The sequence below is a fragment of the Herpailurus yagouaroundi genome, unplaced genomic scaffold, assembly GCF_014898765.1.
Source record: "Herpailurus yagouaroundi ecotype Mexico unplaced genomic scaffold, PumYag 77, whole genome shotgun sequence".
Lineage (NCBI taxonomy): Eukaryota > Metazoa > Chordata > Mammalia > Carnivora > Felidae > Herpailurus > Herpailurus yagouaroundi.
Window position 1 is genome coordinate 19,136,139 of NW_024412388.1, and position 22,857 is coordinate 19,158,995.

Genomic DNA, 22,857 nt, shown 5'->3' on the forward strand with positions numbered 1-22,857 from the left:
TGTGTGTGTGTGTGTGTGTGTGTGTGTGTGTGTGTGTGTGTGTGTGTCTTAAATGAAATAGTGCTTGCCCAGAATGGCAAAAGAATTCAATAAAATAACAACAACTGCTTTCGTCACTTTATGTTTTACACAGTGTTTTTGCTTCTGTTATTTCATTCGCTCATGTCAGGTGATAGAGCAGGGATTCTTATCAGACATCCCCCGTCACCCCTGTCAGAGATAAAAAAAAAAAAAAAAACAAACCTGAGCCTCAGGCTCCAACACAGCTTCCTAGAGGCAGCCCTCCAAATTTCCCAGCCCAGGGGTCTTATCACTGTGCCTCCTGGGGCAGGTGCCACCCCAGGTTGTGCTGACAGTCTCTGAGAACAGTGGTGGCCACAGGGTAGAGAGGGAGGCCGTGGGGTGTGTCTGGGGTGGAGGTGCTGGGGTAGCCTGGCCTGGGGGGGGTGGTCCAGACAGGCCCTGGGCCCATCCCTCAAGGCCAGAGCCCTGTGGTTGACTTTTGGGGCCAAACTGAAGCCAGTGGAATTAAGGATAGACTTGACACCTGCTATCAGCTGTGACTTGCTCCTGCCCCTCAAGATCCTCAGCTGGGATTAGCATGATCATTGTTTTATTTGTGGAGAAACTGAAGCCCAAAGAAGGGAGGCAGTTTGCTTGAGGTCACAGCAAGCTAAAACCCCAGGCTTTTTTTTTTTTTTTTTTTGCTGTGAACCTCATGGCCCTCTGTCTCCCAACTAGTCCTGAGTTTGAAGGAGAACTCTCCTTCTCCCACACATGGCCTTTTTCCCATCTCTTCGGCAGCGTTGAATATTTGATCTCAGTCCCTGGCCAGGGATTTTCCTTTCTTCCAGCTGCCTGGAAAGGTGGCTTATCCTGGCCACACAATACCCTTTTTTCCAAGAGAGATCCTCTGACCCTCAGACTTGCTTCTTCATGGGTTGTGCCAAGCTGTCAGAGAACTCCAAACGCGGCACAGTTTGCAGTAAAGCTAGTTTATGGTAGTATGTGGGGGACAGAAGATCTGTTTGTACTTACTTGTAATATTTACAATAAAAGATATTATAAATAACCCCCCTAGTCATATTACTTATTGGTCACAGACTATGTGTCATGCACTGATAGGTACTGGGGAGTCCGGTGAATAAGCCAGTCTGTCGGCCCATTGTGCTGCCGTCTGTTGGAGGAGGCAGACAGAATGACCAGGGTGCAAACGAAAGGTATGGTCATAAGTTGTGGTGGTGCTATGAAGAAAGATCGAGGAACTGCGGAGATGGGGACAGCTTCCATAGACTGGTATGACCACTCCGCTTCTTCTAGAAAGCAGATGCTGAGAGAAGGATCTGAGTGCGAGCCATCTATCTGGGAAGAGATCTCAAGAAATACCTTTAGGAGAAGTGAGAAGAGAGTCCAAAAAGTGGACAAGTCACCAGCGTGAGTGACTGGAGTGCCATCCTGTGGAGAGCTTTGGGAGGCAGTGGAGAATGTGCTCTTCGGGAACTCCATCTGAGGGGCAGTTCCCGGCAGGGGTGGGCACAGGGTGCTGGGGCTGGAAGCCCTTCATGCCCCAGTCTGCGTGGGCATTGGCACCTCCAGGAGCCAGAGAGAGCCGTAGGCAGAGAGGTGGCACGTCGGGTGACATGTGTGGAAAGGGCACCCAGGGAGGAGGTAGAGGGGGGGTCCTGACAGTGTTAGTGCAGACAGGGGTGGCCTCTCCAAGACGGTGACTTGGAGCACACATGAGAATACAGGAGGGAGGAATCTGGGGATAGCATTCCAGCCAGAGGGAACAGCAGGGGCAGGGGACATTTAACTGGAGGCTGGGGCCCTGCTTCTCACAGGTCTGGTGGCCGAGGGAGGGACGTGTGCCTTGCAGGAGTCAGGTCACCCCTGCCCACTGAAGGGCACTCTGTCCAGGCAGCTGTGCAGGACACGATGCCCACCCTCTGACCTCTGCATGGCCCGGGGAAGGGCTTGGTGGGCTGCAGGAGTGGGTGGACAGCACTGTGGGAGGCCAAGACCAGCTCTGTCAATTATGAGTCATGGCCAGACTCCTCAGAGCTGCTTTATCTGTGAAGTGGGAGTCCTGCATATCCTTGCCTCTCCTCACAAAATACTGCAGGTGGCTATGTGCACATCCAAGCTCTTTGCACTTGACCCGTGGTGATGACAGTGCTCACACTTTAGTGGCCCTCAGTGTGTACCAAGCATGATTCTAAGCCCACCTGGCATGTGAACTCATTTCATCCTCACAGCAACCCCACGGGGTGGACATGCTTCTTGTCCCAGTTTTTAAGTGAGGAAACTGAGGACCAGGGAGGTGGCGTGACTGAAGCCCACAGCCCATCTCCAGACCCCATGGTTTTAACCTTGACAGCATGCTTTTCTCTTACAGACTAAGGAGGTGCCTAGGAAGTGAGAGCTTGTGCCATTATCATTTAATACTTTTCTTTGGATAATCTTAACAACTTCTGAAATTTGCCTGGCACTTTTTACATGCTGAACCCGTTTCTGAATGATGCTCTTGAGGGACTGAACCCATTTGTCAGACAAGAAGGCTATGGCCTAGAGAAGCAACCGCATTCCAGGTCATGGCAGAGCTTGAGTCCCCTTCTGAGATGTCACTCTGTGGCTTCTGAGGCCATCTCCCCACCAGGCTGGAGGAGGCTGGAGGCCAAGGCCCTTCGAGATTTCCCCATGGCCCCTGGGTTTGGCTGTAACTCTGATGTTCCAGACACCAGCCAGGCTGGGTCTCCTGGGCAGCAAAAGGGGCACAGGGTCCCCTCACCCAGCTCTGAATCCTGGGCAGGGGACCTTAATGAGGAAAGAGCACACGTTTGCAGCCACAAGTAAAACTGGGCATATGGTCCATCCCCAGCCAACTCTGACAGCAGGGTCATCTGTAAAATTGCTAAGTTAAAATAGCACAGTCATTACCCACCACAGGGCCAAAAATAACCAGGACCGGAACAGGGCTGTGGACTCAGGCCTGTATTTGCCCAGGGGCCTCTGGGAGTTCTTCCTGAAGTCCCAGGCTCTTCCTAGGGAGGAGCATGTGGCCTCTAGTCTCTGGATGGTGAGCAGGCATGAACTCTGTGTTTGTTTTATCCAGTGCTCTTACGTGTTGGTTTCTTCAGGGAGGGTGTGGGAGACCTTATATTGAAAAGATGAGTCATACCTAGAAGGACAGGAGCCTAGGGGGCGCCTGGGTGGCTCAGTGGGTTGAACGTCAGACTTCAGCTCAGGTCATGATCTCGTGGTTCATGAGTTCAAGCCCCGCGTCGGGCTCTGCGCTGACAGCTCAGAGCCTGGAACCTGCTTCTGATTCTGTGTCTCCCTGTCTCACTGCCCCTTCCCCGCTTTTGCTCTGTGTGTCTCTCTCTCAAAAATAAACATTCAAAAAAAAGAAGAAGTACATGAGCCGAAGCAGGGTTCCCTCCTTAGAGGGGAAGGAGGATCTTGCTGGGCCTGGGAGGGCAGCGTAATGGGAACGGGGACAAAGACGAAGCAGAGCAAGTAACATTAGCCAGGAGTTCACCGTTTCCAGTTGCTGAGGGAGACAGACATGACTGGAAGTCTTTCAAGAAGGCAGATGGAAGACAGCTGCTGGCTATGGGTGATGTGGCTGTAGGAGGAGGAGAAGGAAGTCCACGCTCGAGAGAGGCACAGGCAACCCACTGACAGGAGGGATGAGGCCCCATCAGGAGGTATGACCATGGGCAGGCCCTCTGCTAAGCACATTAGATTTAATAATTTCATTATTATTTCACCAGAGGGTGGAAACAGCAGCCCTGTTGTTACCCCCATTGTATGGATGAGAGAACTGAGGCTCAGGGAAGGGAGTTGATTCGTTCAAGATCACTCAATGTCAGAACTGGGATTCTAGGATTAAGGCCTTTGCCCTTAAGGAAGGCTTCTGGATGAGGGTGGATGCAAGGGGTTTCAATCAAACGAAGGGAAAGGCATTTCTGGTAGAAGGAACTTGAGCAAAGGCGTAGGAGTGGGAAAGTAAATGTTACATCAGGAGGAAGAAGTTCTACATGGTTGGAGCTTCCGTGTGTGTGTTCTGTGTTGGGTGTGCATGTGCCTGTCTGTGCACGCAGGGATATTGTGGGAGAGGAGACTGCCATTCCCCAGTAGTCATTGTGAGAATTGCCTGTAGTAGATTAGGAGCTTGGGGTGGGGGTGGGGGTGCAGGGGGAGAAAGCTCTGACTTGCTGTGTGATCTTGCACAAGTCCCATCCCTCTCTGGGCCTCAGCTTCATCATCTGTCATGTGAGGAGTTCTGGCAAAGGGTCTCCATGGCTGATGAGTGGCAACCAGTCTACCGGGGCCCTCCTCATGCAGGAGGCCGTAGAATAGGGGAAGGGTCAGGCCAGGGAAGGAAGAATGCAGACTATGACAAACATTTCAGAGGTCAGGGAGGACTGGGGAATATTTTGACAGCAAAAAGGTCATCGGTGACCTTGGCAAGCTTTGGCCCTTTGGAATGGAAGGAGCGGAAGTGGCTTTGGAGAGGGGCCAGGAAAGGCTGAGCCTGAGGAAATGGGAGAGTAGGGACATAAGAATGGGGGGAGCAAGGATGTTTGCTGTAGAGCAGGGGTGGATAGGCAGATGAACAAGGCCACCCCTGATTGATTAGTGTTGCCTGCCTGGAGCCTTGTATTGAGAAACAGTCCAAAGCCTGTAAATCAGAGGGAATAGAGCTGCGATTGATTGGCAATGTCTGCCAAGGACACTAGTGATAGGCATGGCGACATGTAGTTTGCCGTTCTTGCTTAGATGCATGTTGGGTTGAAAGTGCTGTTCTGAGTACCTACAGAGAGGAAGCCTAAGGAATTAGGAATTGTGGGAGGAAATATCTCTGGCTCTCTAGGAACTTCCTCCTAACCTTTTGCTAAAATGAAGGTAGTTTGCCTCATGGGAAGTTAGTATCGGCTAATGGTCAGGAGCTTGAACTTGAGAGTCAACCATTGTGACAAATTACTCGTCCTTTGAGCCTCCCTTTCCTCTGTGAAACCGGAATGAAAGAATGCCTGCTTGCAAGGCAGCTGTGAATGTTAGAAGTAATGGTAAGAGCTGCTTTGTTATTGTTGTCTGTGTTACTTGATAGTTCTGTTTTGCGCTGATGATGTGGTGGTTTTCTTGGTTTCTTTAAGAACAAGGCTCGGGTCTGAGTTGCTCCGGGGCCCCCGTCACCCAACGCAGGACTGGGACACCTCAGGGACTTTCTGATTCTTTTTTGGAAGATCAAATGAAATAGGCTTCATGGTTGATACCGCAGAGGATAAGGTCACTTTGGGGGCTTCTCAGCAGGGACTGGGCCTCGTGTTGGGGTGGTGGCCCAAGTGCACAGGTTGGAGGGCAGTGGGCCAGGGCCCAGAGCTGAGGGTGGCCCTGCAGGCCTGAAAGAAGACTTGGAGTTGCCCAGGTCATTTCTTCGCTCAGCAAATACGGAGTGCCAGCTGCATGCCAGGCTCTGGATGACCAGTCAGCAAGTCCCTGCTCACCTGGGTCTCAAATAGGGGGACTGGGTATACCTGTACCCTCCCTCAACACACATGGATTCTTTTTCATGAGGAAGCAGTCTCGGAAAGGGACAGTGGCCTGCTTAAATCAAACCCAGAGAGATATGGGTATACAAGGCTCCTTCTGGCTGGTGGAGAAGGAGGCAGAGCCCCTGGAGGACTAGAACTCCAGGACGGTTGTTGTAAGGAGCAGCATGGGCCCAGACAGGGTAGAGGACCCAGTGCTTCCAGCTGGGCCCAGTAGCACAGGAACCCTGGAACTGCTGTGCTTTGTAGGTGGGGCCCACTGCCCTGGCACCAGCGATGCCCAGTCCTGAGCTTTCTTCCTATGTATGGCTCTTCCTTCAGAGCCCCTGAGGGCCCCCGGAAGAGCGGGGAGGGCACAGGATTGTCCTAGCTCCTCTCCCAAAAAGTAGTCCAGAGAAGCTGGCCCTGGCCATCTCTGTGGTGGACCCTGGAAACTGATTCCTATCTGGATCCTGCCCTGTCCTAGATTGTGTGTGAGCTGAAGAGCCCACAGTTTTCTCATTTGTAAAATGGGTAAAATCATAATACCTCCTCCATTGCAGCATCAGAGATGCTGACTGACAGGATCGTGGAGTGTTCATTTGTCCTGCTGATTGGGCTTGGAAGGATTCCTAGAAACCTCCTTCCTCTTCGGTCCTCATTACTTCCCTGCTGAGTGATCTGGTGCCTCTGGGCCTGAGCTGCTAAGGAAGAACCCTGGGGATGGTTCAAACCACTCATGAAGACCACACTTGCCCTCCTGTTCCTCTGTCTGACCAGGGTCCTCTCTCACATGAGTAGGGCTATGTAGGGGCTTTTCCAGTTCTCTCTCCCAGTCTGTTCCCCTACCCAGTGAGCTGGCCTTTTCCAACCTTCCTGACCTCAGTTGTGGGTAGAGTTTTCAGAGGACCCCTCTAGAGCCCTGCTCTAGACTTGAACCCAGGTTTGCTGATTCAGGCAGCCTTCATACGATGTCATTTGAGAAACCACCCCCTCCCCACCACAACCGCACCTCTCTTCCTCTCTACGGCTATGCAGAGCAGGCTGGGGCCATGGAACCGCCCAGGTTTGAATTCTGTTCTGACTCCAGCCCTTTACTCACTGCACGTGGACTTTGTCTGATGACTTTGCCTCTCTGAGCCTCAGTTTCCTAATCTGTAAGGTGAGGATAAAATCCATCTCACAGGATTGTATGAAAGATTCAGGAAGAAAATAGCATAGTTTGCTCTCAGCAAGTTTGTGTTAAAGAGTTTGAACTTGAAAATACGGGTTCCGATTTTGGCTCTTGTACTTGCTGGCTCAGTGGACTTGGTTGGGTGATTTCACCTCCCTGGGCCTCAGTGTCTTTGTAAGTGGGTATGATAAAAGCGTCCTACCTCATAGGTTGTCCTAAGGATTAATGAGAATATTTTACGTAAGACTTCTTGCCATGGTGCTTGGTGGGTTATTCCTTTATTATAGATAAAAAAAGTAATGATAGATGGACGACCCCAGTGCGCCTTGCTAGGTCTTCCTAGGAAATGTGGGCCGGAAGGACAGGGTCTGAGGCCTGTCCCCGTCCTGCCCAGAGCTGCCAGAGAACTGGACGGACACTCGGGAGACGCTGCTTGAGGGGATGCTCTTCAGCCTCAAGTACCTGGGCATGACGCTGGTGGAGCAGCCCAAGGGCGAGGAGCTGTCGGCTGCTGCCGTCAAGAGGATTGTGGCCACGGTGAGCCCCGATCAGGGTGGGGGAGCCGTGAGCCAAGGGCCAGCTTCTTCCTGGGGTGCCACTCATCCCCTGCTCATTCCCCTGATTGGATGCGTCTGAGCTGTTCTTGCCCTGAGTCCCCTTGCATCTGGCCTAGGGACTCTGGTAGACAGGAGCCACTGGGCTTGTGGGGTCAGGGTCAGTGTCCTCCTCTCCCGTTGTTGTGGCCATGGCCCCTCCTAGTCTCCCCTCCCCCCAACTCGGGTCCCCTGCCTAAGGGTTAGTGACTTAGTGCAGGGAGTAGTGGGGAGGTTGCTGTCACCCAACCACTTGCCCTGTGGCCTGAGGGACAGGGTAGCCCACCAGAGACCAGATCTCCCCACTCCCTTACTCCCCCTCCTGAGTAAATGTGGCCTAGAAATGCTCTTCCCTTGGTGGTCTCAGACCCCTCAGCTCAGACCCTCACAGGTGCAGTGGGTAGAGTGGAGAGTCCCCAGGAGTGATCCTGCTGGGTTGAGATAGCCCACTCAGCACTCAGAGCCTGAAGTCCCTCCTAGCTGTGTGTCCTTGGGCAGGTCCCTTGACCTCTCTGAGTTCATTTATTTCCTCCTCGGGAGGAGCTCTGTTGCCTATAAGATGACTCAAGTTCCAGTGTCTGGCAGACAGTGGGTACTTAATGAACAGCAGTTGTCCCTGTGTTTATTAGAAGAGAGCATTGTTGACTAATGTCTTCCCCGGTTTGTCTGCCGTCTCTGAGACCTCACATGGGCCTCAGGTCTGGGACTTAGACCAGCTAGGTGTAGCCCATGAGAGCAGCTCCCAAGTGAGGCAGGCAGGCTTCTCTGACCCATGTCTGCCCCAAGGCAAAGGCCAGCGGGAAGAAGCTGCAGAAAGTGACTCTCAAGGTGTCACCACGGGGGATTATCCTGACCGACAACATCACCAACCAGCTCATTGAGAACGTGTCCATTTACAGGTATGCTCAGCATTGGCCACCCTCGCTCTGTGCCTTGGGGCGGTGGGTGGGGTGCCCTTCCTGAATCCATGCACCAGCACTTCCTGTCTGGGTGAACTTGGAGCCTCAGTTTCCTTGTGTGTATGTGGGGGAGGAGCCAGATCCCACCTCCCAGTGCTGTTAGGAAGTGCTGAGTACACAGCCCCTGGCTCACAGTGGGTGCTTGGTTAAAAGGCAGCTGCTGTTGTCATTATTGCTAGTTGCAGCGGGCAGCTGAGGCCTAGTCAGGGCTAGGACCCTCCTCCCCACTCCCCTTCCGCAAGCATGCTGCTGAGTCAGGCTTGGAGCAGAGGGCTGCGGAGTCGCTGCCTTTTCCTTCCGCTGTGAATATAGCAGCTCAGCTCTGGACATCTGGCCAGGCATTCAGGGAGGCCTCAAGGCAGAGTCTAAGGCCAGAGTATAAATGGTATGGGGGCGGGGGGGTGGCCATTCTCAAGGAGACAGAGCCTAGCCCTTGGAACCTCAAGCTCTTCCCACTCCCTCTCTTGGCTGATCAGTTGTAGGATTTCAGCGCTGGAAGGGACAGTCCATTTTATAGATGGAGAAGCTGAGGCCCAGGGAATTGCCCAGGCCCCCACGGTGAGGTAGTAGCTGAGCCGGGAGCACCGAGGCTGGAGCTCTGTCCGGCAGGCACCCAGCTGCCAGGCATTCCTCCACCCTCTTGCTTTGTTTCCAAGCAGGTGGTTCCATCCGCTGGAACATAAGCAGTGTTGGGGGCGTTGAGGGTGGGGGTGTGTTGGAGGGTGTGGCTTTAGAGTTTCTGGCTGGTGTCTTCCTCTCACCTTTCTGACTCTGCCTGCCTCCTTTAACCAGGGGAGGCCTCAGCCCCTGCCCTCAAGGAGGGAATGGAGGGGAAGAAATAGGAGATTAGAGTGTTTCCCAAGAGGGCAGAGAAGAAGGGGCCTGTCTGAGGAAACCTGGGAAGGCCTCCCAGGGGAGGTGGCAGGAAGCTTGATCCCCTGAGATAAAGAAGAGGGAGCTGCTGGCCTGGGGGTCTTAATGGTGCTGATCCCCGTGTCCATGTCTGATTAAAGCTGGGGCCACACTGGGGAAAGAGTCTGCTGAGCTCCTGTCCCACCTCTGGGCTGCCAGTTCCTCTCAGATTGAGATTCTCAGGATGAGCAGCCAGCAGGGAGGCAGCAGACTGGGGGCGGGGGGGGGGGGAGGGGCATTAGGGGGGCAGGTTTTCCAAGAGGAGGGAGCTGCTCTGTGTTCCTCCTGGACCCAATGGGGCTCCTGGTCTGGCCGTCTTCACACACCCTCATGCTACTCCCAGCTCCTCCGCCTCTGCTCACAGCTCTGGGAGAATTTGCCAGCAGTCTCAGTCACCCTGGGAGAGAGGACCTAGAACTCCTCCGACCTCTGGGCAGGAGAGGAGGCCTGGTGCAGGGCATCAGTGGGCGGGGAAGTGTCCAGCTTCCCCTTCCCTGTCTAGTCAGCTCAAGCCCTGAAGGATTCCAGCCTCTGGAATCCTCAGGTGAACGCACATCTCAGCTCTGCCACTAGCTTGGTGGTCTGAGACCGTAAGCTTCAGTTTTCTCATCTGAAAAGTGGGAATAATAATGGAGCCCATCTCGGGCAGCTCTGAGAATTAAATGAAGTGATATCTAGAAAGAAGGGCTTAGCTATTACCATTTTGAGGTGTGGCTCAGTGGGAGGCAGCGGGGGGAGGTGCCCTCAGTCTTTCCTTCCGCTCCTTTGTGCCTAGCCTGGGTGGCCGCCCCCCCCCCCCCCCATGCCATCAATGACCCAGAATGCCAGGCCCAGAGATCAAGGCCACATCTCCTGAGTTTTACCTTCAGGGAGTGGGATAGGAGGCTCTGGGGGACTCAGAGGAGATGCCCTATGGGGCATCCCAGATGTGGTCAGGCCCCATGCCGGGGTTTGGTGACACTTCCCACTTGCCTTTCAGGATCTCCTACTGCACAGCAGACAAGATGCACGACAAAGTGTTTGCGTACATCGCACAGAGCCAGCACAACGAGAATCTCGAGTGCCATGCCTTCCTCTGCACCAAGCGGAAAATGGTCAGTGCGGAGAGGCTGGGCCTAGGCAGGCTTTGCCTTGGCAACCCTGCCCTTGGGGGCTCTGTGTGGTAGGGGAGGCAGGACCCAAAGATAGCATCACTTAACAGGAAGTATGAAATCCCCGGGGACCCCAAGACGATGCTGAGAGCACTGAGTAAGGCCACAGCCCTGTCAGAGTGGGCTGCCCTAGGCGGTCAGCCTGGCCTGTGGGTGGCGACAGGCCCGTGTCCCCAGTGAGTGCCCTGGCACCTTCCTCTCTGTAACATGAGTGATTGGATTTGAGATTTGGGTGGGGGCGGTCTGTAGTATGGTCTGAGGGTGCAGGGTCTTGTAGGAATTAGTCCTTGGGGAATGGTGATCAGAGGGTCCCGGGAATGGCAAAGGGACCTGGCTTGCTGTAGCCAGAGTGGGGAGGGAAATGGCTATTTTTCGCATCTACGATGTGTGTCTTTCAGTGGTAGGCTTTAAGGGATCTTTTTGTTTAACCCTCTGTGAGGTGGCGGCTGTTACTGTCTTTATTGTTTTTATCTTTAATGAGGAAGCAGACTCACAGAGGTCAGCTGTTGCTGAAGATGACACAGCCAGCTGGGCAGAGTGAGGGTTCAAACCCATGTTCTTCCCCTCCCGGCGCGACCGTGAGGAGCCACGAGCTCCCTGCCCCAGTTTCCAGGCTACTCCCTGGCCGTGTCCGGCTGAGATGGGTGGGGCCTCAGTGGTCTCTGGGCATTTGTCTTGAACTTTGGGACAAGCAGCCAGGCTGTGTCCACCTTTGGTGTTGGGGCTTTCGTTTTGGAGGCCCCTGAGGTCTGAGCATCTGCTCTGTGAGGAGGTTCCTGACGTTTGCTCGTTGAGTGTTGGCCTCCGTTGACCTCTGTGTACAGAGTCCAGAGCCCCAGTCCCCATGCCCAGTGGTCCTTGGAGCCAAGGAGACGGGATCCTCTCCCCTACCCCTCTCATCCAGGACTTGTCAAGGACATCACAGTCTTTAAGTGCCCCTCAGGCTTCCTGCTATGCATCAGGGCCTGCTTGAGGTATAGTATTAGTTTCCTATTGCTGTTGTGAGAAATCACAAACTTAGTGGTTTAAAACAACCTGGATTTATTCTGCTACAGTTCTGGAGGTCAGAAGTCTTAAGTGGGTCGGCAGGGTTGTGTTCCTTTTGGAGGCTCTAGGGAAGAACACACTTCCTTGCCTTTTTTAGTCTCTAGAGGCCACCATTCCTTGCTTCCGGGCCCCTTCTCCAACCTGAGAGCCAGCGGTGAAGCCCCTTCCAGTCTCCCTCCTGCTTCCATTGTCACATTGCCGTTTCTAGCTCTGACCCTCCTGCCTCCCTCTTACAAGGCCCCTTGCGATTGGGCCCTCTAGGGAATCCAGGATAATCCCCCTCCATCTCAAAATCCTCCACTCAGTCACACCTGTAAAGTCCCTTTTGTGGTGCCAGGTAGCACTCAGAGGTTCCAGGGATTAGACATGGACATCTTTTGGGGCTGTGATTCACAGGTCTCGTGTAGGGAGCACTATGGGACAAGACCAATTAGGGGTCTGATCCTGGCTGATGTGCTGTGTGACTGTGGATAAGACCCTGCCCTTCTGTGGACTGCCCGCGCATCAGCAGAATGAAGAGGTCACCTCAGTGACCTCCAGGATTGTTCTGAAAGGCCCCTTTCTTTTGTGCACCTTGTTTCTTTCCTGCAGACTCAGTGTCGCCAGACACTCACCCGAGGCCTCGTGATGCCCCAGGTCCCTGAGCTACAGTGGCTTCTCCCATGACAGCCTTGTTGTCACAGTGACTCTTGGCTTTGTCTCTTATGAGGCCACACTGACTTAAAAATACAGGCTCATTACGTCTCCATTGTTTGTCTCTTCCTCTCCACTGACCAGAGCAGGCGCTGGGCTGGGGCAGCTGGCCCACGGCCACTGCTGCAGAATGTGGACCCTGGTGTGGAGGGGCTCTGAGCTGCAGAGGCTTCCTCTGGGAAGGGAAGGTCGGAGGCAAAAGAAAGCGGATGCTGGCCCAGCGGCTCAAGGGAGGCCTGCCCTCAGGCCAGAGGACTTTAGACAGGCCTGAACAAAATCACCCTGCCCCAGGCCAAGAGGTCAGTTATTGAGGAAAACAGCCTTACCCGCTGCTTGGTGCTGACAACAGCGCCCTGATCCGGCAGAGGGAACGGCTCCTGCGGGCCGCCTGGGCCCAGGCTCTTCACTTTCCCCGGCACGTTGTCCTCTGTGCCAGGGGCTGACTGGCTCGATCACAGCGTACCCATCCTTCCCCAGCTGGCCTTCCCCCTTCAGGGAGCCTCGGGGAAGCCCCTCAGCCCGCCCAGCCCAGGGCAGTGTACGGGCCACCTGATGCAGACGCGGTGTTCTTGTGCCCCTCCTGAGGCCCCAGCCGAGCGCAAGCTGGCAGGAGCCTGGCCACGTTGGAAATGCTGAGATTCTCAGGGCTTAGTGGACACATCTGAGAAGGAGGCAGAGGTGAAACGAGGGCCTCAGGTTCTGCAGCCCACCTGCTGACAAGTGTCACTTGTCACTCCACAGACGTCACTGCTGCCTGGCCCGGGGCTGAGCCCTGTGGTGGGCACTGGGGCCCCAGGGGATCGGCCATGGAGACACCAACAAGATGGTGGGGGGGGAAGAGCCAGGATTCAGTAACTGGGGGGCGTGGCTCTAGGGTGGAGGTTCTTAAGTCTCACCGGAGGTCCGTAAGACTTCCCAGAGCAGGAGACATTTTGAATCGAGCTTTGAGAGCTGAGTAATGAGTGGGAGTTTGCCGGCCAAGACAAAGGGGGTCCGGGTGGTGAAAGGCTGCGTGCACCCCAGCACAGGAAGCAGCATGTGCAAAGACAGGTGCAGAATTAAATGGTGGGATTGGTGGGTGAGGATTCCCATGTCACTGGAGCTGGGGTGTGGCAAAGCAGAGGCAGCCCGCCCGGGGGAACTTGAATTTGGATGCTGACATAGCTCATTGCTTTTGGCCGGCGGCCCACAGTCTCCACCTCCCCACTCTTTCTCGCCTGGCTGCCGGCATGAGTGAGAAGCTGTGGCCACCCGGGGTCGGGGGAAGGGGTTCCTTTCTGGGTCACCCACCGGTTCAGCTTAGCTCGGGCAGCATGCCACCAGGCCTCCCTCTCCCGGTGACTGCTGTTAGGCACGGCCAGGATGAGTTTCTCTACAAGGAAATGTTTCCATCTGCCCAGCTGGGAGGCCTCGGCCAGCACTGCAGCCTGCCTCTGGGTTCTGAAGTGAAGGTGGGGTTAGGGCTTCAGTGGGGGGCCCAGGAATACAGTGCAGGTGGACTGACAGCAAGCAAGGTGACACCCCCTGATTCTATCCCCAGCAGGCGGGGGGCAGAGCTGCTCTCCCTCACGTGGGCACTGGCATGCCTCGGGTAATCCTTTTGTGCAGGATTTATGCTTCTGGGGCAGCAGGGCCATAAGGGACACGTGGCCCGACTTGGTGGGAGTACCAAGCTAGGATCTGGGATCCTGGGGGGTCCTGAGCTAGATAGACCTGGCCCCTTGAAGGAGCTAACAGCCTGGTTACTGGGAACGAGACAGGGACATGAAACACTGGGTGTTAGAACCCAGTCCTGGTGAGAAGAACGCCACAGGCCAGAGGCATTCTGAGGAGGGCTGGGCTCGCAGCCTGTGGAGTGAGGGAAGACAGGCCTCCCGGGGGTTGGGAGGGTGGGCAGGCCCTAGCAGTCCTTTCTTGTAATGCTATCCCAGAGAGCCGGGCCCACCCCGCTCCCAGTCCCTGCCCAGCCCGGGCTTGCAGCCACCTGCACACATGTGCATCTCGGGTTATATTTGGTTTACTTACAGCTCGGGATTTCGGGGCAAAAGGGCGGGGATGTATGCAAATGAACAAGTTGATTTATGCAAAAACAGTATCAGGTTTGTGCCCGCAGGTATCCTAGAGGCAAAAAAATCGCGGTGTTTCCATCTCCCTGCCACCTTAGGTGACCAGCCCTTTCTTGGGTGTATAGTGATTTGACTCCGGCTGCTAATCAGCCCATATTTTTAGTTCATGGGCAATTCTCAATGGTAACTGGGTCTATTAAACTTGATTCAGACGTGACAGCTTAAATTGTAAACAGCTGTGAAGAGTTTCATACTTAATTACCATATTTAGGTTTTTGCCATAAAGCGCCAGTACTTCCATCAAAAATGTAAATGACGGAGACATTCAAATGAGATTTTATACTTCGTGAAGTTTAATTGGCATGGATCAGTCAGCTTGTTTAAGGATTTTAAATTAAAAAAAAAAAAAAAGCGTTTTGAAGGCAGTAGCCACAGCTTCATTTCTCAATTAAACCAAGTTGTCTGGTGGATGGTATGAGAGTGGGTCTGAGACTGGTTAGGCCTGAACTTGTGCACTTGAAAGAATCTGGTGCTTTCTTCCCTAGGCCCAGGCTGTCAGACAGAAACTAGATGCCGCTTCCGGCTACAGCTGAGCTCTGGGACTCCCGCTCCCAGAAGCCGGACTGTGATTAACCCTGAACTGGAAGCAGAGAGAGGAAGGGGCTGAGATGAATGTGGGCTGGGGCAGGTCCTGGCCAAGCGAGGCCTCAGGAGGCCTGCCCCTTGGGCAGATGGAGTGCAGCCAGCCTATTGCACCTCTGGAGGGCTTTGGCCTGCTCTGGGGATCAGGGGTGTTTAGATTCTTGCCTTTGGGCAGCGGCCCGGATAGGGTGACACAGGCATGTGAACTGGTGACACTTCCGTATGCATGATGCCAGAGAAAGGTAGGTGGAGCTGTGGGGCACCAGTGCTGGTGACCTGAGAGAGCTGGTGACGTCTGAGTCGGGTTTGAAGGGGTGGATGGGAGTTCCTCAGGGGTGAAAGGCCAAGATGTGGCCCCCTCTTACAGGTATATGGCGCTGAATGGTTTTGGTACCCTGACACAGGTACACATTGACATTTTGCTCCTGTCAGGCAATGTACAAGCCTCCTCCTCCCTTTTTTGGGATCCAGTTGTAAGTCCCTCCAACCCAGCATAGGGCTAACCAGAGTGTAACCTTTGCTTCTGACTGTGGCTCATTCAGGCAGTGACTGGGCCCTTTCCAGTTCTGGCTTTTCTGTTCTCTAATTTCAAGGACTCAGTTTCTGTGTGAAGTCCTCAGGTAATTAGGGAGAGCTCTTGGAGGAAGTAAGCCTCCTAGTTAATTGAATATAGGGAAGCCCAAAGGGAAGGGGAAAAGGTGGAGGTGAGCAGTCATTGCAAAGGCTGGGAATGGAATAGAGGTGGGAGCCGTGGCTGGGCTACAGGTGCTGAACCTGGGGCCCCCAGCTGCCTGGAGTGGTTCTGGCCTCATTACACCCCAGGCTGCTTTGGTGACCTGGGCGGGGCCAGGACTCTGCTTTTGCCTGTCTGGAAGTTCAGAGCCTTGAAGGAGCGGAGCCTCAGCCTCCGGGCCTGCATTTCTCACTTGCTGTTACCTGCCTGACCTGTACCCATCCCCCACCCTGCTTCCTGTTTTTCAGGCCCAGGCTGTCACCCTCACAGTAGCCCAGGCCTTCAAAGTTGCCTTTGAGTTTTGGCAGGTGTCCAAGGAAGGTGAGCCTTGTTCAGGGACACTGTGGTGGGTGGGGGTGGAGCTGGGGAAGCTGACAGAGTAGAGAGGAGTTGGCGGGAGGGGGGAGGGGGTGGGGTGGGTGGTAAAGTCCCCGGAGTCCAGGCCTGACTCTCCACTTCATCAGCTGCCTGGTTGGTGACTTTGGACAGGTCCCTTCACCTCTGTGAGTCCCCGTTCCCCCGTGAAGAAGTGGGAACAGCTCCCCCCCCCCCCCCGCCCCCAGGGTGATTGTGAGGATTAAGTCTACAGAGTTTCTCTCCTCTCTGCTGGAGATCTAATGCCTGCCGCCTGAGAGTGGCAGCAGACCTCCCCTGCCCAGCGAGTGCTGGGAGTGGGGCTCCAACGCCCTGTGCCTTGGTCCCACAGAGAAGGAGAAGAGGGAGAAAGCCAGCCAAGAAGGAGGGGACATCCTGGGTGGGGGCCTCCGTGACAACACCCCATCGTTGAAGAGCTGTGAGTCCTGGGCAGGGGGTGGGACCAGAATCAGGTGCATGTCTCTGGGTCTGCCCTTCATCCTGAGGGCCCCCCTCCCTCCTGGGCTGGGGCAAACCCTTGGTTTTTTATTTGTGTTTTATTGTTAAATAAATAATACATGTTCATTACAGATAAATTAGAACATGTGGTTAGAAGGGAAGATTGCTCATTTTGGTGCATGTTCTTGCAAATATGTTCCTGTGCAGCTATATAAATGTATGTATACATCTCTCTGTATACATTTAACATCTTATTATGTGATCGCTTAACAAAACTTAACACCTGTTCCAAATGTAAAAGTTTCAACCTAAAATGTTAGTTGGGTAGAGGTTCTCACCGTCCAGCTGCTTCGGGAGGTGCCCAGGTGGGGCTCTGGGTGGTCTGCTTGATGGGCCTGGGAAGGCCATGCCTGAGGAGGGAGTCAAGACCACAACAGCCCAGGAGGCTCCAGGATCGGGCTGGGAGATGGGGCTTGGAAACAGGCGGTTCCTCCCACTGACACACCTGACTGGACCCCTCCTAGTGGTCGCCACTGGGAACCTGCTGGACTTGGAAGAGACGGCCAAGGCCCCGCTGTCCACAGTCAGCGCTAATACCACTAACATGGATGAGGCACCGAGGCCTCAAGCCTTGAACAATAGCAGCGTTGTCTGGGTGAGTGGTCATGTGGCCTGGGGACCCCATAGGGATCTCACAGCGAGCCTCAGCCTGATCCTGGTTGAGGCCTAAGGCTGCTCCAGGACCTGGGCCCTGGCACGCATGACTTCAGTCCTCTGGGAGGGCCAGACCCAGCCCAGCAGCGCCCAGGCCCAGGGTGGGGGGCAAACAATGTCCCCTTTGAACTCGGGGCTGCCTCCCCAGCAGGCTTGGCTCCCAGCACAGCTGTCTCCTCACAATGGCCAGCCTCTTGGTCTGAGCGTCCATAGTCGGCCCACCACAGGACCAGCTAAAGGCTCCCTTGTTCTTGGTGTGGGCACAGTTTGCTCCTGCCACCCGTCCCCGCCCCACCATCTAAAGGAGGAGTCTGAGGCCTGGCGGTCAGCAGTTGGCCTCTGGCTCGCTCTGTGACTCCAGGCAAGCCCCCTGAACTCTCTGTGTCTCAGCTTTTTCATCCCTTCAATAAAGATGATGACCTCTGCCTGCAGAGTCTCCCAGAGGAACCTGGGTTGTTTTTTTGTTTTTTTTTTTTTATCAAAAGTTAAAATTTTTTTTCATCTGAAAATAATTTTAGAACTACAAAAAGTTGTAAAAACAGTACAAAACATTCCTGTTCACCCTTCATCCAAATTCTCCAAATGTCAGCATCTAACATCACTGAGTTACAGTGATCGAAATCATTAACATCAATCTGATACTGTTATGTAATCTACAGGCCATAGTCACATTTCTCCACGTGTGCCCCCCCCCCCCCCCCACCGCCTCCCCGTGTCCTTTTCCTCGTCTAGAATCCATTGCGGAATCGTTATTTTGTCATGTCTGTTTAATTTTAAAGAATCTGGAACGTTGGCAGACTTGAAAACTCATATCCTGGTCCCTGTTGGGGGCCACCTGTAGGCGCCGCGAACCTGTTCTCTGCTGCCTGGGATCCACCCTTGGCACCCACCCATCCACTCAGGAAGGCTGCAGGGGGCCCTTGCCAGTGTTTTCCCACCTGGGTTCTGGGATTCCCGCCATCATTTAATCATGAGCTTGGAATTCTGACATGGCTTTTGGGAGTGGATGAAAGCAAGAACACTGTCTTCCCTACCCGCTTGCTCTTGGAACTTGAAAGCCATAGACCTCATCCAATCCAACCCACTCATTCTACGGAAGGAAAAGCTGAGGCCCAAAGAGGAGCTGCGACTTGCCCAAGGTGTCACTCGACTAGTGGCAGAGCTGGGAATTGTACCCACCCAATTGTGCTCTTTTTCCTGTTCCGCATCCCAGGTTTGAGTCCCCGGGTTGAGATGCACGTGGCAGTCGCCAGGTGGCGGTCTGCCTGTGCCTCTTTCCCCAGGCACCCGCCAGACCCCTATGCTTGTGTCCAGAGTCCCTGTGGCTTATCCAGGGCTGGGACACCCTGGCTGTGAGCATGTGCTCCCCCACTGAGGGTTCATATCTCCTGCTTTGTTTTCCCCAAGGAGCTGGATGACGGCCTGGATGAAGCATTTTCGAGGTAACGTTAGCTGGGCTCCTCATGCTGGGGAAGGAGGTGTGGGCTGCTCTCCGGGGTCCTTTGCCTGTCTGAGTACATGAACTCTGATCTTCTCCAGAGCAAAAATCTCAACTCGGATACTTCCAGGGATGGGGAACTCACTATCCGGGGTTGCCTGTGTCTGCTAAAAAAGCCCCTGCTATTGAATCAAAAGCTATTCCTCGTGGCTTCTCTACCACAGCCTGAGCTGAACTGAACACTCCGCAGCTCAGGCTGATTTCCTTGCCCTGCACCTGGTGTAGCCTTCAGAACCTGGCTTTTTGCAGGCTTTGTTCCCTCCAGAGGTTCTGCAGTTGTGGAAAGGGGCAGGGAGGGGGCAATGCTTAATTAAGCCCGTAGAGCGATACACAGAGGAGGGATGTCAGGCACAGCAAGGAGGTATTTTGGTCTTGCCTGAGGGTGGTGGCATTTCCCCATCTTCCCAGGGGCCCTCCCTGTAGCCATGACTACCTTCAGCTTGGGGACATGGCACTGAGAAGGCTGAGCTGAAGAGAGGCCTGGGCAGCTCAGGGTTCTGAGCACTGGGCCTGGGCAGTCAGGACCCCCTGTCTCCCTGGGGACCCTGGGCAGCCCCCTGCAGCCCTCTGCTTCCTCCCCAGCCCCTTCCTGCTGGAGCCTGGGAGATACCCCTCGGCGCAGCCCAGGGAAGAGGGGGGGTCAGCACGGTTGGCCCTTTCGTGGAGGCAGACATTCTTTTCACTGTCCTCCCTGCTTCACTAACTTCACTAACTGACTGCAACCCCCTCATTTTAAGAAAATCTTCTGTTCGCCTTTTCCAGATTACTTAAGTATCATGTGCCCTTTATTAACAACTTCGAAAATCAGCAGAGCATTAAACAGGAAGGAACACCATCCTATAATCCCACAGCCCAGACATTTGGGCTTAATTCACGCTAATCCTATACATATACACTTTTTTTTTCTTTTTCTTTTTTCTTTTTTTTGGGGGTGGGGGCATTGATCAGCTCATGGTATTTGCATTTGGGGATCCCGATTTTCACCTAACATTGACATACCAGGAGTGTTTCCCCAGGCTGTTAACAACTCCTTGTAAACACCTCATTTGTTCACTGCTCCCTCACTTGCTTCTAAGGACCTGAGTCGTAATTTACTTAACTCCCCCCTGTTCTTTGGATGTTTGGGTTCTCTTCCTTTTTAAGTCTGTGTTTTGAACAGCACTGTATTGAACACAGTTCTAGCCAGTAGTCTCCTAGTCGAACTGCCTCTGTCCCGCACATGCCCCTCACTGACCTCGCCAGCACGGCCCTTCCCTGCCCTTTCCTGGTGGAGCCGGGGGTGTGGAGCCCCTCTCTCCGTGGCGGGAATGCCACTGCCCCCCAGTGTTCTGAGCCGTTAGCCCTCAAGGGTAGACTCTGGTCAGAGGCTCCACCTCTCCTGACATCCTGGGGTTTCCCTTCTGGCCCCGGTGTCCTGGCCTTCTCCCATCCCTGCCCTCTCACTCTGACCCTGGACTGGCTGCTCAGGCCCCCGCCAGCCCCTTCGGGGACCCTCGGCTCACACAGCTCTGCCTTCCAGGCTTGCCCAGTCTCGGACGAACCCTCAGGTCCTGGACACTGGATTGACAGCACAGGACATCCATTACGCCCAGTGCCTCTCACCTGTCGACTGGGACAAGCCTGACAGCAGCGGCGCCGAGCAGGATGACCTCTTCAGCTTCTGAGGTCCCCGGGGCTGGCGGGACACGTGACAGACCAAAGCCTCTTGTGGCCGGCGGGGGGGGGGGGGGGGCAGCTCCAGGGCCCCCCAACCACCCTATTCCGGTTGGCAGCACCGTTGGCCTGCAAATCAAAGCCGCGTCCGGTCAAGCAGAGGGAAAGGAGAAGTTGGTTTTTGGTTTTTTTTTTTTTTGCCACACTCTTATCCTAAGAACTGAAGGATGCCTTGAATATTTATTCAGCGACTCCTGGTTCACGTCGGAAGCCAGTTTTGCATCAGGCACAAGTGCAGTGTTTTAACCAGCTTTCTGCCCTGTCCTGAGAAAGCTCTGCTCTGCTGTGGGTATCAGGACGGTGACCAAAGCATTTCTTGTCCCTTCTCTTTTTCTAAGGACCCAAATTTCCCTGGAGGCGTCCCCACACCTTACAGAAAGCTGTCATTTTTGAGCACAGGAGGGCCCTGTGGCTTCAGGGGAGCCCCGAGTCTTGTGCCGGGGCCCCAGCAGGTGTGGGCCTGAGCCCCTGGCCCTCCCCGGGCCCTGAGAGACAGAGGGGCAGCCCCTGACCAAAGACAACGCGTAGCTGGCACTTTAAAGCACACACGGCAGGTGTGGCCCCCGGGGGCTCCTCGATGGTGCTGTTGGCATAGAGCTTTCTGTCTGGCTGCCCGTAGGTTCCCAGGGTCTGACTGCAACAGTGGAAATCATCTCTGTGTGACTGCCCTGTTGGCGTCCCCCGCCCCGCCCCTCCCCCCGTCGATGAGCGTGTGCCCACTCTCCTGTTTCGTCTGTGCGGGTGTCTCTGAGCCTCAAGTCCCCATGCTCCCTGGGACAATGCGTGGAGCCCAACACCTAAACTTGGTCAGGACTATCTGGTCGCCGTTTTACAGGCAAGGAAATGGGCCCCAAACGTGGAAGGGGTGGAGCGCACACTAGAACCAGATCCCATGCCAAAGTTGCCTTCTCACCCTCCCTTCTCCCAGCTTGCACCTCCTTTCTGGTTTTGTTGCCCTCCCAGGAACCAAAAAGCCCAGCTATTTTCTGACCAAAATGTGTTTCATAACAAACCATCTGGTGCCTTTCCACACAGAACTGGCTTGAGCCTCTGTGCCCTGCTAGCTGTCTGGCTGCCGACTTCCGTGCAAATGGAAGTACTGATGCTAATTTGGAGGGTGAAACAAAACCAAACTCTGGAAGCGTCACCCTCTTCCTGACTCTCACCCCTGGGTCGGGACATGTCAGCAGCAGTCTGTCCTCAGTCTCCCTTCCTCCCCCCCCCCCCCCCCCCACGTCACCCCTCAGGGCGCCCATCAGAGCTGCCAGAGTCTTCTCCACCCAGAGGTGCCTCCCAGGCCTGGCTTTGCTAAGCTCAAGTCACTGATCACAGTTCGAGCAGGTTTCACCAGCCCAGGAGACACACACACCATTTCTCAGAATCTGCTTGTCCAAGCACTTGAATCAGCACAAAGACAGAAGGGCCTGGGCAAGGAGTGGGGTGGCACTTGTAGAGTCTATAAGAATATGGGGTCATTTCTTTCCCTGCCCAGCTCTTGCACCTTGCTGCCCACCCCAGACCTCCTTGGTATTGGCCCCTGGATTTGTTACGCGGCAGCACGTGTTGGGCCTGACAAGCTGTCCCTGGCAGGAGGATCTGGGAGCCCCAAGAGAGGCCATGCTTGAGAGAGAGAGAGAGAGAGAGAGTGTGTGTGTGTGTGTGTGTGTGTGTGTGTGTGTGTGAGAGAGAGAGAGAGAGAGAGAGACTTGAGCTTCACAGTGGTCTTTGGCTGATAAGCCTTTGGGTATGCTCCAGTGTGTCTGCAGATAAGTCTTATGCTTTACTTTGTGTTGCTGTTAAAGTTGTTCTAATGAGGAAAAGAATAAGTAATAAAGGTTCTCTTTTTGAAATACAAAGAGCACTTGCAGGGAGCGGCCTGGGGCCATGTGGGAGCGTGGTTGGTTTGGCAGTTCCTGGTTTTAGTGGTTATAACAGCAGTGACCACGGGCTGAGATGTGGTGGTGGGGAGTGCTCTGTGGTCCCCTGGTGGAAGCCCAGCTGGGAACCCCTTTTCACCCAGCAGATGTGGGGTGTGGTGAGGTCGTCCCTGGATAGCTCAGAGAGGCCACACCAGTGATCCAGGGCCACAGAGACCTAGGTCAGGGCGTCCTGGTCAGGGGTCTGTGAACCCATCGAATGTGCGTATGATCACGTGTATGTCCACATGTGCGCTTTTCTTGGGGAGGATGACCATCGTTTCCATCTCATTCTCACTTGGGTCCGTGACATTCATTCATTCGATGGACTCTATTGCTAAACACAGACTGGGCTTGGGGCTCCGTGCTGGGGCTGGCAGTCCAGACAGGGTCCAGACGGACTCCAGAGGTGTGGCTTTGGTGTGACTAGGGACCAGGGTGGAGGACGGTGGGAAGTGTCTAGCTCAGGCGGTGACACTGGATCAGTCACTTCTTTCCTGAGCCTCAGTTTCCCTGTTTGGGAAGAGGGTTCAACAAGCTCCATGCCCCCCACCCTCCCTGGGTTTTGTGAGACTCGGGGGGAACCATTATGTCATTGTGGCTACTGAGACGGCTCAAAGCTCATTCAGAGCAAAAGGCATTTGGACCAAATACATTTAAGCAGGCTCCACACCCAATGTGGAGCTTGATCTGTGGCTT

General features: G+C 54.5%; 1 protein-coding gene and 1 long non-coding RNA gene across 2 annotated transcripts in view; one reads left to right on the top strand and one right to left on the bottom strand.

Annotated features, from left to right (window-relative positions):
* LDLRAP1 (low density lipoprotein receptor adaptor protein 1) overlaps window positions 1-22,098 on the top strand; it is a 24,218-nt gene extending 2,120 nt beyond the window's left edge. Inside the window, 8 exon segments of the mRNA XM_040465312.1 lie at window positions 7,103-7,245; window positions 8,088-8,200; window positions 10,152-10,266; window positions 15,753-15,825; window positions 16,211-16,297; window positions 16,842-16,972; window positions 18,439-18,473; window positions 20,049-22,098. Coding sequence (XP_040321246.1) covers window positions 7,103-7,245; window positions 8,088-8,200; window positions 10,152-10,266; window positions 15,753-15,825; window positions 16,211-16,297; window positions 16,842-16,972; window positions 18,439-18,473; window positions 20,049-20,193 — 842 coding nt within the window. The 3' untranslated portion in view covers window positions 20,194-22,098.
* On the bottom strand, window positions 2,857-9,297 carry LOC121023448 (uncharacterized). The gene is made up of 3 exons (XR_005787398.1): window positions 9,286-9,297; window positions 4,988-4,992; window positions 2,857-2,975 (listed from the first exon to the last, which is right to left on the bottom strand). It is a non-coding gene; the product is annotated as an uncharacterized LOC121023448 (long non-coding RNA).
* Window positions 22,099-22,857: the final 759 nt, after the last annotated feature.